A 12,994-nucleotide genomic window follows, 5' to 3' on the forward strand; every position below is an offset into this window, starting at 1 on the left:
ATTGCCGACATCAAGAACGCAACTACGACAGTGCAGACTGCAGAAAGTCCTAGGGAGCATTGAACCGTCTGCCAATATTCGCAGCCATGGAATTTCCATCGCAACCAATCTGGCATGCGAGTAAAACGGATTTCGAGCCGAAAGAAGCAAGGCAGACAGACTGGCAATTATTCCGGGGATATTGCATCATGCCGCCTGCTCCCTGTCGACTTGAAATAAACAAGAGAGACGAGGAATGATGGCGAGCACGCGCGTGACACATTCCTCCCCCTGGCTTGTCGACCGGCACGAGCGAGGGAATAGTACGGGAAATAACCTGGCGCTAAGAATAGAGAGATTAAGTCCAATACGGAGTCCCTTGTTGTTACTAGTATGTAGGGCTAACTTCTAACAGTAACGAGCCTTTCTGACGTGGGCGAGAATCCGCCACGCTTTCGGCGCGACGCAAGCGGACATGGACAGTTCATACATTTCCTCTCATCTATTTCACTTTAGCCCTGAGTCGTGGCAAGAAATGGCAGAAGAGACATTCCTACGATCGGAGAATGACTCGGATCTTGAACTTTCGCATATCCTGATCGGAGATAACACCAGGGTGATCACCACTACCATTGCCTTTCAGTGTACGGCGTGCATGGAGAGTGGATGAATGATAATAAAGCGACGAGCCGACCTCAAACTAAATTAGAATTAGACTAGAATTAGATTGAGATTAAGAATCCCACCTCAATCTCCCCCAACGCCGCAAGCGGAAGGACATAATCGGTCGGAGTACCAGGAACTTGCCATTGTATGCGCCCGCCCAGCAGCGACTGGGTACCAGGTACTTCACAGCGAACCGGCGAACCAGTCTGGACCGTGCGGAGTCCCTTTTCTCGCTCCTCTTTTTTCCCTTTTCTTTTCCCTCTTCTTCTTCTCTCCTCGTCCGTTGCTTACAATCGTTTGGGCCTCTTGCTCTCTCTTTTTCTTTTCATCCACCTCCTCCTACCCTTCGGTCTTTCGTTTATTCGACTTTCCCCCCTCCCCTTTGATTCCCTCCCTCAGCAAACTCAGGTCCCTGAATGATGGTGGGCCGTCTGTGAGCTTGTCCCGGTCTCCACCCCAAAGCCAGCCAGTCTCCCTCCCAATCGTCCCTCTTCGTCGTCGTCATGGCACGTTGGTTGTCGCCGACCGCGACCCTGCGATCGGCTCTCACGTCGACTTCGCATGTTTCCTCGCGCCTCCTTTCCGTCCTTGTCCTTTTCCTCATTCTGGCAACCGCCGTTCTCGCTGCCGACGACACATCTCTCTTGCCATCCGCCGCCTCCGATTCCTTCCCCCAATGTGGCCTGTCATGCAACAACCTGAAGCAGGCCCAGAGTGGCTGCGTCCCTCCGGCCGCTCCGGCAAACGGCCATGCGACCTACGTTTCGTGCTTCTGCCAGTCAAGCCTGCTCTCGAATCTCCATAATACCGGCGACGGAACTTGCGACGACACGTGCTCTAGCGCCTCCGATCGTTCGTTGCTGCAGAAATGGTACAGCGACTACTGTTCCTCCGGGGGAAAAACCACGACCGCCTCCTCGTCGACCAAAACGTCTTCCGCTCAAAAGGACTCGGCGACCTCGACGAATACCGCCAAGGCCAAGGCCCAGAATGATGACCCCGCTCCTCCGTCCTGGTAGGTGATTGTTCCGTTGTCTGCTTGAAGTGCCGGGGAATCATATCGCTAACTGTTGACGGTGTAGGTGGTCATCTCATTACCAGTGGATCATCATGGTGATCGTCCTCATCGTCGGTTTCACCATCATCACCGTGCTGGGAGTCTGGCTAAAGCGGCGTCACGATGCCAAGTACCCCAGCCTCTACCATGCCGCCGGCACCGGAAGTACCGACAGTGGCCTGCTTTTCAATCGTGGGCCAAATGCCACCCCCAGTCCTGCCCCCGGTCAGCCTGGCGCCCCTCCGGGCGCCTGGGCTGCTAATCAGGCCCCGGGCCAGGCACAGCCGGCCGGCTATATGAACCCGGATTCGGTCGCTGGCAGTTCTCGCACAGAAGCCGCCGTTCCTCCGAGTCGGCCAAGTCGAACGCCGTCGCGTTTGCAGAAGAGCTCGCAGCCTGCGGACGAGGGTGATATCGAAATCCGCGAAGTCCCTCGGTGATAATGAACCTACCTATTTGACGTTGGCTAATCCCTTTTCCTTTCATTCTTCTTACCCCCGGAGCCCATCTCTCCAACTTGAAACAATCATTTGTCTGAGCCATGCCGGATCCGGACACGACTTATGTGAATTGTCTGGATCTAGAGCTTCTTAATATACAGAGCGGATTAATCATGAGACCGTCTCATGATATTCGCCGCCTGCTCGTTGCTTTCTACAACAACTTCCCTGCTAATGTTGCATATATCGGGCGTTGCGTATCTCCGGTTGGCTTTTGATAAAATCTATCGCGTACAGCTACTTGTGTTCGAGTCTTCCGCGCGGTGTTTGTGAATATTTACCTTTCTTTCTTGGCGCCGTCACCCCTTGCTCTTAATTTCTATCATTTTATTGTATCCTTTTACTTTTTGTCTGGCTGCGAGACTAGTCCTCGGACGCCATGTCATTTGTTTTGCTGACCTCATGGATGACGCCGACTCGGTATGAATCATAATGAATCCTCGGAGGCCTGATTGGCCCGTCCGGTTATATTTTGATATGTGGCTCTCTCTGGAACAATGGATTTTGTATCGAGGAGAGGCATGAACAAAAAGAAAGATTACATTGCTGATGATAGGATTGCGTAGTATATTTTACAAAGTAGGCTGAGAGATCTATATCAACGCCGGCGTAATAAATCTCAATACATCCGTCATTATCGTTGCAAGAAAATAAAGACAAGAAAGTCGAAGCAAGCAAAACGCCTCCGAGACCTAGATCCATCGATATCTCATGATACCGTGATGCTGACGATCTTGATGTCATGTTCCGGCTTTTCCTTAAACGTCTTCGTATTCTCGATCTTGTGCACAACGTCGAGACCCTGAACGGCGCGACCAAACACCGTGTGCTTGTTATCGAGCCAGCTCGTCTTCTCTGTCGTGATGAAGAACTGGCTGCCGTTGGTGTTGGGCCCCGCGTTGGCCATGGAGAGCGTGTAAGGCTTGTCGTGCTTCAGACTGGAGAACTCGTCCTCGAATTCGCCGCCCCAGATCGACTCGCCGCCCGTGCCGTCGCCCATGGGATCACCGCCCTGGATCATGAACTTGCGGATCACACGGTGGAAGATGGTGTTGTTGTAGTAGCCATTGCGCGCGTGCGTGACGAAGTTCTCGACGGCCTTGGGCGCCGCCGATGGGAACAGCCGCAGGTGGATGTCGCCCATCGTGGTGTGCAAGATCGCCGACGTGCCCAGTTCCTTCGCCTTTTGGGCGGCGGTTTCGCGGCCACTGGCCGCTTGCGCCGGCCGTTCGTTCTGCACGTCTCGCGAGGACTTGGACACCTCGGTCTCGTTGGTGAACAGGTAGAACCGCAGCTTGGCGTACCCCGTGCTGACGAGGATAGGGTCGCGCTCCTCGGCCTCCTGGAGGAGGGGATTCGAACTGGCAGCCATGGAGACGGTCATCACGCCCTTCCGCTGCGGTTGCCCTTGGTACATGGCGAGGTTGAGTGCCCGGAACGGTTCGTCTTTGGCGTAGACGCGCACGACGCGGTTGGTGTAGGTGTTGATACACTTGACGCCGTATAGGGAACCATAGAGAATGAAGTGTCCGGACTCGTCGAAAATGACGTTGACTCGGGGCTGAGTGACGGGGTTCTCGATTTCGCGCTCCACCGCGAGCCGACGGCCGAACTCCAGCTCGTCCAACTGGTAGATGGCGGTGCCGGCCTGCTGCATGTCGGTGATGGTAGAGAGTGACTCGTCATATTTGCGGTGCAGTTTTCCACTAGGGAAGTCGAATACACGAACCTGACGGTCGGGGAAAGACATCGCGGCGAACTGCTCGCCGGAGGGGGAGATGGTCAAGGAGGTCGGAGTCGATTTGGATTTTTTAAATTCAAACAGGTTGGTGGACGACTTCAGCTCAAACACGTTGTCGGGCTTCTCAAAGGAGCCATCGCCGGCTCGCCAGTATTCGATCATGCCCGATTCATCGGCGGAAACCACGCAATCGTACGCATCGTTGAAGGCAATGGCCGCTACGGGGCTTCGGTGGACGGACTTGACGGTATGCAGGGGGGTGACATTCTCTCCACGGCCGTCAAAGATTTGAATCGTGCTGCTGCCCTCATCCGTAACGGCCAGCAGCGGTAGCGATGCGCCTCGGCGATGTACCCAACAGACGCAGCGCGGAGTGAATTCGAGAGTAATCATGGCTAGTAAATCTGCAATGGCGCATCGTTTGTTAGCCAAGCCCACCTCTGCTCCAATCGCGAACCTTCTATAGACGTACCAAACGTAATCACATCGAAGATCTTAACCGTTTTATCGCTCCCCGTCGTCGCAAAACTCCTGCCGTCAGCGCTGACGCTGACACTCCTCACTTCGCCGTTGTGAGCCCGGAACTCTTTGACAAACTCGACACCGACCGCCATTTTCTTCCAGAACTTGACAAAGCCGTCAATCGACGAGGTGATTAGGAAATCGGTGTGCGGCGATATGGTCACGAACGACAATTGGTCTTTGTGCATGAGCGATTTGGAGTATCGAGGCGAGGCAGGCAGCGCGTTCACATAGACCTTCTCGAAGGGGAGCTTCCGTCGTTTCTTCTTGGGCGCATCGGCCGAGGGAAGGGCAGGGCCAAAATCATCGTCAGAAGAGGAATCATTTCCTAGAAGCAAGCCGCCAGTAAGAAGAAGGGACCGGAATATTTGCGCAGCGAAACGCTGTAAACGTACCGTCGTCCTCAGCGCCGTCGACGGCGGAGTGCGGTCTCTTGGATGTGAGAGGTTGCGAGCGATCGTCCTCAGCAGCCATGGTATAACACAGGAAATGAGTAATGTCTAAGTAAAGACTTAATACAAGAAAGAGAGTGAGATCGAAGGAGATGGAAGGGAAGCTGGAGCGTTGATCGTTGCAGTCGAGCAGCGCAGGCGGTCTGCGGGAGCTCGGGCCACATCGCGAACTTTTCTGGACGTCCCGCATTCTTCTCTCTTCGATACTTCCTGTCTCGTCTCCCCTGAGCTGCCAGTCTTCCTCCCCGACGGTAGCCATTTATCTCTCGCCTTTCTAATTACTCCCCCATCATGGTGCGTGGATCAATCTTCTCGGTCTCTCTTGATGCTTCTAGCTGACAATTTTGTAGGCGTCCTTCGCCAACCCCACACAGATCTTTGCGGACGATGTCATCGAGGAGAAAGGCGAGAACGCTCGTCTCTCTGCCTTCGTCGGTGCCATCGCCGTTGGTGACTTGGTGAAGAGTACTCTAGGTCCCAAGGGAATGGACAAGATTCTTCAGTCAGCGTACGTGAGACGATCTAGGGACCCTGGATGCGGGGCATTCCGATTCGGTTGGGCAATTTATGTACTGATGGTCTAAACGAATCCAGCTCGACCGGAGAAATTCTCGTTACCAACGACGGTGCCACGATTCTCAAAGCCATTGCTCTCGACAACGCCGCCGCCAAGGTGCTGGTCAACATCTCGAAAGTTCAGGACGATGAAGTCGGTGACGGCACGACGTCCGTCACCGTGCTGGCGGCCGAGCTGCTGCGTGAGGCGGAGAAGTTGGTGAACCGCAAGATCCATCCCCAGACCATCATTGAAGGTTACCGTATAGCCAGCCGAGCCGCTCTCGAGGCCCTGGAGAAGGCCGCCGTCGACCGCAGCGCCGACATGGAGTCGTTCCGTAAAGATCTCCACTCGATCGCCCGAACGACCCTGAGCTCCAAGGTCCTGGCCCAGGACCGCGACCACTTCGCCACCCTTGCCTGCGATGCCGTCCTCCGTCTCCGCGGCTCTACCGACCTCAGTCACATCCAGATCATCAAGAAGGCCGGCGGCAAGCTCAACGATTCCTACCTCGACGAAGGATTTATTCTCGACAAGAAGATCGGTGTCAACCAACCTAAGCGCCTCGAAAATGCGAAGATTCTAGTCGCCAACACCGCCATGGACACGGACAAGGTGAAAATCTTCGGTGCGCGGGTAAAGGTCGACTCGACGGGCAAGCTGGCCGAGCTGGAGAAGGCCGAGCGTGAGAAGATGAAGGCCAAGGTTGAGCGGATCAAGTCCCACGGCATCAACTGCTTCGTGAACCGTCAGTTGATCTACAACTGGCCCGAGCAGCTGTTCACGGAAGCCGGCATCATGTCCATCGAACACGCCGATTTCGACGGTGTCGAGCGACTTGCCCTGGTGACCGGTGGTGAGATCGCCTCGACGTTTGACCACCCCGACCAGGTGAAACTGGGCCAGTGCGATGTCATCGAGGAGGTTATTATCGGCGAGGACACCCTGATCAAGTTCTCCGGCGTGGCTGCCGGCCAGGCCTGCACTATCGTCCTGCGCGGTGCCACCGAGCAGCTGCTCGACGAGGCCGAGCGCTCGCTGCACGACGCCCTGGCCGTGCTCTCTCAGACCGTCAAGGACCCTCGCGTGACGCTGGGTGGTGGCTGTGCTGAGATGGTCATGTCCAAGGCCGTGGAGCAGGCCGCGCAGAACACCACGGGCAAGAAGCAGCTGGCTGTCGACTCGTTCTCGCACGCTCTCAAGCAGCTGCCCACCATCCTGGCGGACAACGCCGGTCTGGACTCCAGCGACCTGGTGACGCGACTGCGACAGGCGATCAACAACGGCATGACCAGCTCCGGACTGGATCTGCTGTCGCCGGGAGGCGGCATTGCCGACATGCGTGAGTTGGGCGTCGTCGAGAGCTACAAGCTGAAGAAGGCAGTTGTGTCTTCGGCATCGGAAGCGGCAGAGGTAAGATGCTCCCAGTATACAAATATTTGCCAACATTAGCTGACCAGAATCAATCGCAGCTGCTTCTGAGAGTGGATAACATCATCCGGGCCGCTCCTCGCCGACGTGAGCGGATGTAAAGAAGCTAGGAACGAAAATGTGAATGATATACTCCCCATTTTAGATCAGGCCACAATGAACGGAGCCGTTGGTTCTTAATTATTCTTTCCCCCCTCTCTTAGTCTGTATCTGAGCACAGAACTGGGTTTCCTTCCGTGCTGGAGGAAGGTGAATGGCGAGTTCTGCTCTGTTCAAGGCGTAAATCACAGTGCGATAGACCCCTTGCTTGGCGAATCAAAAGCATGCTATGAACTGTTTATACCGTCGGTTAGGTTTTGTGTCCAATGGGCTTGGGTCTGATATCGTAAATAAATTGCTCTACCTAATGATACGTTGTCCCCAATGTCTATCTAGGTATTACCAATGTCGAAGGAATCAAAGCATATGTCGTGTATGCCTATAGCTCTTGCACGGCATCGCCATCACCAATTCCATGCCACCAAATCCCGCCAGTCGCGAGACGCCTCCTTCGATGACGGAGGCAAATGGCCCTCCCACGAGGACATCGTCTCCCCCACCGTCAGATCCCTCGGCTTGACGCCGCGGCCATGCAGGTTACGAAACATGTACACGCCGCTGCCGTCCATGCCGGAGCTCTCCTCGACGAACTGGCAGTCGCGCAGGTTACGGAACAGGGCCGTCATTAGCGGCGTGGCGCGGTCCGCCCGGTAGTGCTTGCCCATGTCGGTGGCCTCGTAGGCGTCATGGAAAGGGATCGTAGAAACGAGGTGGTGCAGAACGTGCGTGCCTACGATCCCGTGGAAGAGATGCTTGTCGACGTCGAAGCCGTATAGCTTAAAGTTACGGTCGATTGTGGCCGCGCCACCGGCGAACGACCACTGGGAATGGGTGCAGTGAGGTAGCGTGCCGTCGCTGTGTTGGAGGTAGGTGATTGTCACTTTTTATTTCGAGGGAAGAGAGGGTGAGGTTAACCTCGGATGATGGTGGAGGATGGGGGAATCATCGATGTTCACTTACCGATCCATTGGTTCAGCCAGAGGTATGGGATACCGAAGAAGATAAAAATTGTCCAGAGGTCGAACAGCTGGACGGTAGAGAACAGCACGGCGGACATCAAGAGTACTCCGACGTCGCTAAGAAAGATGGAATGCAGCTCCGACTCCTTGTATAAGGCGCTGTCGGCCCCGAACCAGTAATGACTGTGCTGAGGAAACCCAGACGCCGCCTTCTGGCCGCTCAAGTTGTCCAACATGTATAAGGGCCAGCCAAAAAGTTGAAACAGCAGGCAGTGCCAGAGGGTCACAAGGGGGACGTCTTCGGTCAATTCAGCCACGCTAATACTGTGGGGGTCGACGTCCTGCCCGAGGGCGCTTCGCGTCCAGTACTTGGTAGCAGTTAGCAGCGCTTCTGCCCTGAAGAATGCGAGACAAAACCGACATTCGACTGTGCGGAACATAAGCTGTGTCTCGCTGCAAGTCGCCCGTGGACTTGTGATGATGAGAGTAAGAGATCTTCCAGCTGTAGTACGGCACCAGCAGAGAGGAGTGCAGCAGGAAGCCGACGACGCTGTTAAGAGTCTTGGATCGAGAGAAGGCCCCATGACCAAATTCATGAGCTAGGATCCAAATCCCGGTCATGATCATGCCTGCAACCACGGTATACAGACCGTAGACGATGGCTCGCAGATGGACCGACGGTATTAGAGGAGTGTAGACGTAGACCGCCCAAACCAAGGACCCGAGCAGGAGGTAGTCCCGCATGACATAGCTCATACTGCGGGCAATTGATGGGCGAAAGCAATGCGCCGGGATAGCATCGTGAATCTGCTTCATGGTAATAGTTGGGACATCAAAACGATGCCATGGAGGTCCACATGCTTTGGAACATGATGTGCCACTGGCTTCTTTGTCATCGTGCTGGCAATGAACAAGGGTGGATGCAGGTGGAGCCAACACCACCGGGGTATAACACAAGAGCAGAGCATAAGAGAGAGGCTGAGTGTAGAGATACAGTGAACAATGCCGCTCCCACGACTACCCTAGGCGAGCCATCCGCCCTCTTTAAAGCCGTCCCATGGGATACATAACCATACCAAGCGAGCGAGTGGAACTGGGTATAATTTTAGAGGTCGGGTCTGGCAGTGGATGAATCACGCCAGAAGCGTGTATGCCTGACACAATATCACTCGTCCAAAGAGTACATTCAGAGGGTATTCGACTCGAGTCATTTCCATAGCACAATGTGACGCGAAGGAATGAAGTATAGAGTGGCCGAGCCCAACCGGCCCAAGGCTGACGTCTGAGCAGAGCTGATTCTGTCTGGGCGGGCCTGGTCAACACGATCCTTCTATAGTGTCTGTCAGCTTGCCACGAGGGAATACGATGATAATCGCAACGGACTTGCCATGTGGTGAGCGCGATCGCTGCAGCAGGTCTCCATGATATCCACAGACTGTACTAGTATTCCATCCTGCAATAATCGATCAGGCAACCAAATCAATGACTTTTCATGACACACTGCATCCTTCCCAATCATCCGAGTAACCTCCAAGCGGTGAATGTGTTAGTTTCCTAATTTGGGTTTTTTCAACACGGGGGGACGACAGAAGAGACTCTCCCGCCACCAAGTTCTATACTACCGTGGGTTACTCTTCTTTTACCCTTCCTTCCTAACAGCCAACAGCTCACGCTCACTCGGGCTACTGGTTTTATCAGCTACTGCGATGGAGCACAATGAAATTGGCTACAAAAGCATGATAACAAGACCCTTGGCTGACCGGACGCGGACGCGGAGTCAGATCTCGCTGACGGTGTTTGCTCGCGTCAGGTTCACTGTTTCTTTAAACGCCCATGGAAGGTTCCATGCGGTGGCGGTGTTCTTGGATGTCGCCATCAACCTTGATCAAGACCTCAGTTAAAGTATCCACTGCTATAGCAGGATAAAGACGACGGAGTTCGCCGACGGCTCGATCAAATTGCGCCTGGTTATCACGCGCGTTTTGAACGTTACGGTCACGGTTCGCACCTAAACCGTTAGAGGTACCTTGTCTGATGGCGGGGCACTCATCTGCAACATCCTGGTCAATACCATCTGGATATACAGTTTTCGCCTTCTTTGGACCCTTGGATCAGAGGTCGCCGGACGCCTGTTTCTCCGAAACCGGACTACATTCGATGCCATTGTTGGTCTTTTCAACCTCTTTCCCTTCTGGCATGTTCTGCTCAGCCCCTCTATGAAGAAGGTGCTGGCGAGACTGAACGTCAGGCCCAATGGTATTCTCTGATTGAGAAACCTGCCTTTTGTCCGCTCCCCACAATGCAAACGAAGCAACCGATCCGCGGCGCCCTTAAGGACCCTCGAAGGGTACCATCGGGAGATAGAAGAGGTGAAAGTAGTAGAAACAAAACTAGGAGCGGGAAAGTAAGAAATGTAACATCGTAGCAGATAGCTAGCCAGCAGATGAATGGTGGGATGTGAAGTTGATCTTTTGGGAGGATTTTATGCACTTTTCCCCCAATATGGTCCCCCAAAGTATCTAGGCTATACGTTCATTATTCTCAGCCTCAGGAAGTACGACTCGCATTTACTCCGTAGCCCCCGCTATCTATAGTAGGTAGTACAGTACATGTAACTATGGAATTAGACCGGGGGCGGTGGCCGAGTGGTAGGACTCGGTCATGGTATCCCTTAGTGTTGCATAGAAGAAGTGGGCTCTCCTCTTTGCAATGCTAATGGTCACGGTCGAATCCCGACGCTCTCTCCTACCAACATCTGCTTAAAGAGTTAACGGATTGGCGCCGCCGTGACTGTAGGGCCGCCGTGCCACGCGGGTACTAGTCCCCGAGATCGACGGCTAAGCTTTGGGCAGCACAACGGTTCCTGTGCCCGGGTACCTGGGGTATCCGAATATTTGTGGAGGGTTGGAAAGAACAATTAACGAGGCCGTTCTTGGGCTCCATCAGTACCACTAGTTGTTGGGACAGGCAAGCCCTGTCGCTCGGCTACTATATCTACCAGCTTGTATCATTTTCGGTGTGGCGGGGCCATGCCGGTGCTGCCAGTGCGTTCGTTGCCTCAGGCCCACTAGTTCCACCCCGCGGTCTCGCTTCTTCGCGCCGGAGGTCGTGCGCGGCGCACTTCAATGCTTCCTCGAGCCAGCGCCGTGTTATCATTAGCGCTCACCTTTCCAAGACGGGACGGATACTTGGCCATGCCATTGTGCTGACGGCGGGCACTTACGGCGGGCTCCTGGAGAGGACTATCGCTAAGTATCACAGAACCAGCACATCGAGAGCTCTTTCTTGATAGTCCAGTTGCGATCGCATATATGGCATACTAACTCGACCCTAAAAGCGAAGCTCCAGGCCAAGTACAATGTCCGCTCTATTCCCACGCGCCACGACGACGAGATTACAGTGGTCCAGGGCTCCCAGAAGGGCCGTAAGGGCGAGATCAAAATGACCACCCAGAACCGTGGTCTCGCTTCTTCACGACCCCCCAAGGAGCTTCTTTCAATCTCTTTCAAGACAACTATCCAGAACCGCGGAAACGACAACACTAGTGTTGAAGACCTTGCGTGGCTGAGAACTGAATTCCTCGGCCTGGATGTGGCACCGTATGAGAGGGCTTTGGGGTTGTAGATCAGACGGAAGTTCTCACCAGGGCTTTCTACACTATACTGATGGAATTCTTTAAGTCAACACGGATATTTAATCGTGTCATTTCATACACCCTCTGCATCCCTTTGCGTACCACATCGGCAGCCGAGATGTTCCTCAGAATACCAGCGCCATTCGGTCTTCACTTTCGAAACCGGGCCAACGAACATTACTATGCACGTGTTGGAATATAGTACCCTGGTAAAAGGACTATACCTCCTTAGGAATAGGCGAAAAGCCACGGAAGCGTAGAAGACCTTTTCTGATTTTCCTGCGGGCCAGAATCCTATCCATCTGCAACGACAGAGTCCATCATGCAAGTCCAGCGCCTCAGGCCATCGATATAAATGCGAATAATTTCTGATTCCCGCGGACCGGACTTCTATCGTCAGCCTGACCAGTATCTCTGTCACGACGAAAGCCTATCATGCAAACCCAGCGCCCACTCCTAGCAGATATTCTTGTCCGTGTGTTCATCTTTTCTAGTTTTCCCTTTGGTTCATCATGTAGTCGCGTAGTATCGGGTAGAAGGAAAGCGAAGGGAGGATTTTGATAGGAAAGAAACGAGGGAAAAACCGAGCATATTAGGACGCTTATTCGGAAAGTCGCAGCCTAAATTCCGGTCGGATAAGGCCAAGCATTAGCCTCTGTATCGCTCCAGTAACACAATCACGGGTCTATCGGATGTTTTCACCTTCTTCCTTCTTCTCCTCATCGGCCTCAGCGGAAGCCGCAGCGGTATTCCAGGAGGCAGGGGCAGCAACAGCGGAAATAACGAAATATTCTTGCCTTTAAGAGCCTATAGATACCCAGAAGTGTAAGCATACGATCGCATTTCCAATTAATTCAAAACTCGCAAGACATAACGATCACTCCATAGGTCGAAACTCCATTCCGGGATGTAACTTACCTTCGCGAAAATAGAAGTCCAAATGGGTTCTCGGGAACCTTGGCAATATTAATAAGAGACTGCAGCTTATCGGCCCTGCCGGTAGAGAACAGAACTGTTGCATTGTAGATTGCTCTTTATCAATAACCGGTTTAATTAGTTAAAATGGAAACGGGCACTCACACTCACCTCGAGTGTACCAGTCCTGGAGCTCAAGCATACAAGAGGGATGATCAAATAGACCGAATTTAACCTTGGTATTCATTAAACTAACTAGAAACGAGCATAGACACAGAGGCCGTTACTGTTAGCAGTCACCTACGTGTGTGGTCCTTACACAAACAAACAGCCCGCTACCCCGAATGTAATCAGCACGACAAAGCAGACCATGACTGAGAGTGGTATATGGTCATGGCCACATTGAAAGAATCACTGACTTGCAAGTGGTCCTCATAACTGTTCGGAAGATGTCCACTTGAGACCCCCGAAGGGCCCAGCGAC

General features: G+C 53.6%; 5 protein-coding genes across 7 annotated transcripts; 3 read left to right on the forward strand and 2 right to left on the reverse strand.

The window, feature by feature from the left end:
• Nucleotides 1–924: 924 nt before the first annotated feature.
• Nucleotides 925–5,071, reverse strand: cyp15 (WD40 repeat domain-containing peptidylprolyl isomerase). The gene is made up of 3 exons (XM_046091352.1): nucleotides 4,861–5,071; nucleotides 4,416–4,793; nucleotides 925–4,347 (listed from the first exon to the last, which is right to left on the reverse strand). Exons 1-3 carry the CDS (start codon nucleotides 4,937–4,939, stop codon nucleotides 2,912–2,914), a joined length of 1,893 nt encoding a protein of 630 aa, XP_045947329.1. The 5' UTR covers nucleotides 4,940–5,071; the 3' UTR covers nucleotides 925–2,911.
• Nucleotides 1,149–2,142, forward strand: LDX57_009619 (uncharacterized protein; the record flags this gene model as incomplete). Its single annotated transcript, XM_046091351.1, has 2 exons — nucleotides 1,149–1,660; nucleotides 1,728–2,142. The coding sequence occupies 2 exons, from the start codon at nucleotides 1,149–1,151 to the stop codon at nucleotides 2,140–2,142; spliced, it is 927 nt and encodes a 308-aa protein (XP_045947328.1).
• CCT2 lies at nucleotides 5,072–7,229 on the forward strand. Of its 3 annotated transcripts, XM_046091353.1 has the most exons (4): nucleotides 5,072–5,211; nucleotides 5,268–5,425; nucleotides 5,512–6,886; nucleotides 6,946–7,229. In XM_046091353.1, exons 1-4 carry the CDS (start codon nucleotides 5,209–5,211, stop codon nucleotides 7,003–7,005), a joined length of 1,596 nt encoding a protein of 531 aa, XP_045947330.1. In that variant the 5' UTR covers nucleotides 5,072–5,208; the 3' UTR covers nucleotides 7,006–7,229. The 3 variants fall into 3 exon arrangements, with proteins under 3 accessions (XP_045947330.1, XP_045947332.1, XP_045947331.1); XM_046091355.1 differs by having other exon boundaries at nucleotides 5,268–6,886; XM_046091354.1 differs by having other exon boundaries at nucleotides 5,512–6,962.
• Nucleotides 7,230–7,366: 137 nt separating this feature from the next.
• Nucleotides 7,367–8,778, reverse strand: LDX57_009622 (uncharacterized protein; the record flags this gene model as incomplete). Its single annotated transcript, XM_046091356.1, has 3 exons — nucleotides 7,367–7,883; nucleotides 7,964–8,316; nucleotides 8,384–8,778. 3 exons carry the CDS (start codon nucleotides 8,776–8,778, stop codon nucleotides 7,408–7,410), a joined length of 1,224 nt encoding a protein of 407 aa, XP_045947333.1. The 3' UTR covers nucleotides 7,367–7,407.
• A 2,497-nt stretch (nucleotides 8,779–11,275) lies between these two features.
• On the forward strand, nucleotides 11,276–11,951 carry LDX57_009623 (uncharacterized protein). Its single transcript, XM_046091357.1, has one exon. It carries the CDS (start codon nucleotides 11,404–11,406, stop codon nucleotides 11,584–11,586), a length of 183 nt encoding a protein of 60 aa, XP_045947334.1. The 5' UTR covers nucleotides 11,276–11,403; the 3' UTR covers nucleotides 11,587–11,951.
• The last annotated feature ends 1,043 nt before the right edge of the window (nucleotides 11,952–12,994 follow it).

Source organism: Aspergillus melleus (assembly GCF_016097325.1).
Source record: "Aspergillus melleus strain CBS 546.65 chromosome Unknown contig5, whole genome shotgun sequence".
Lineage (NCBI taxonomy): Eukaryota > Fungi > Ascomycota > Eurotiomycetes > Eurotiales > Aspergillaceae > Aspergillus > Aspergillus melleus.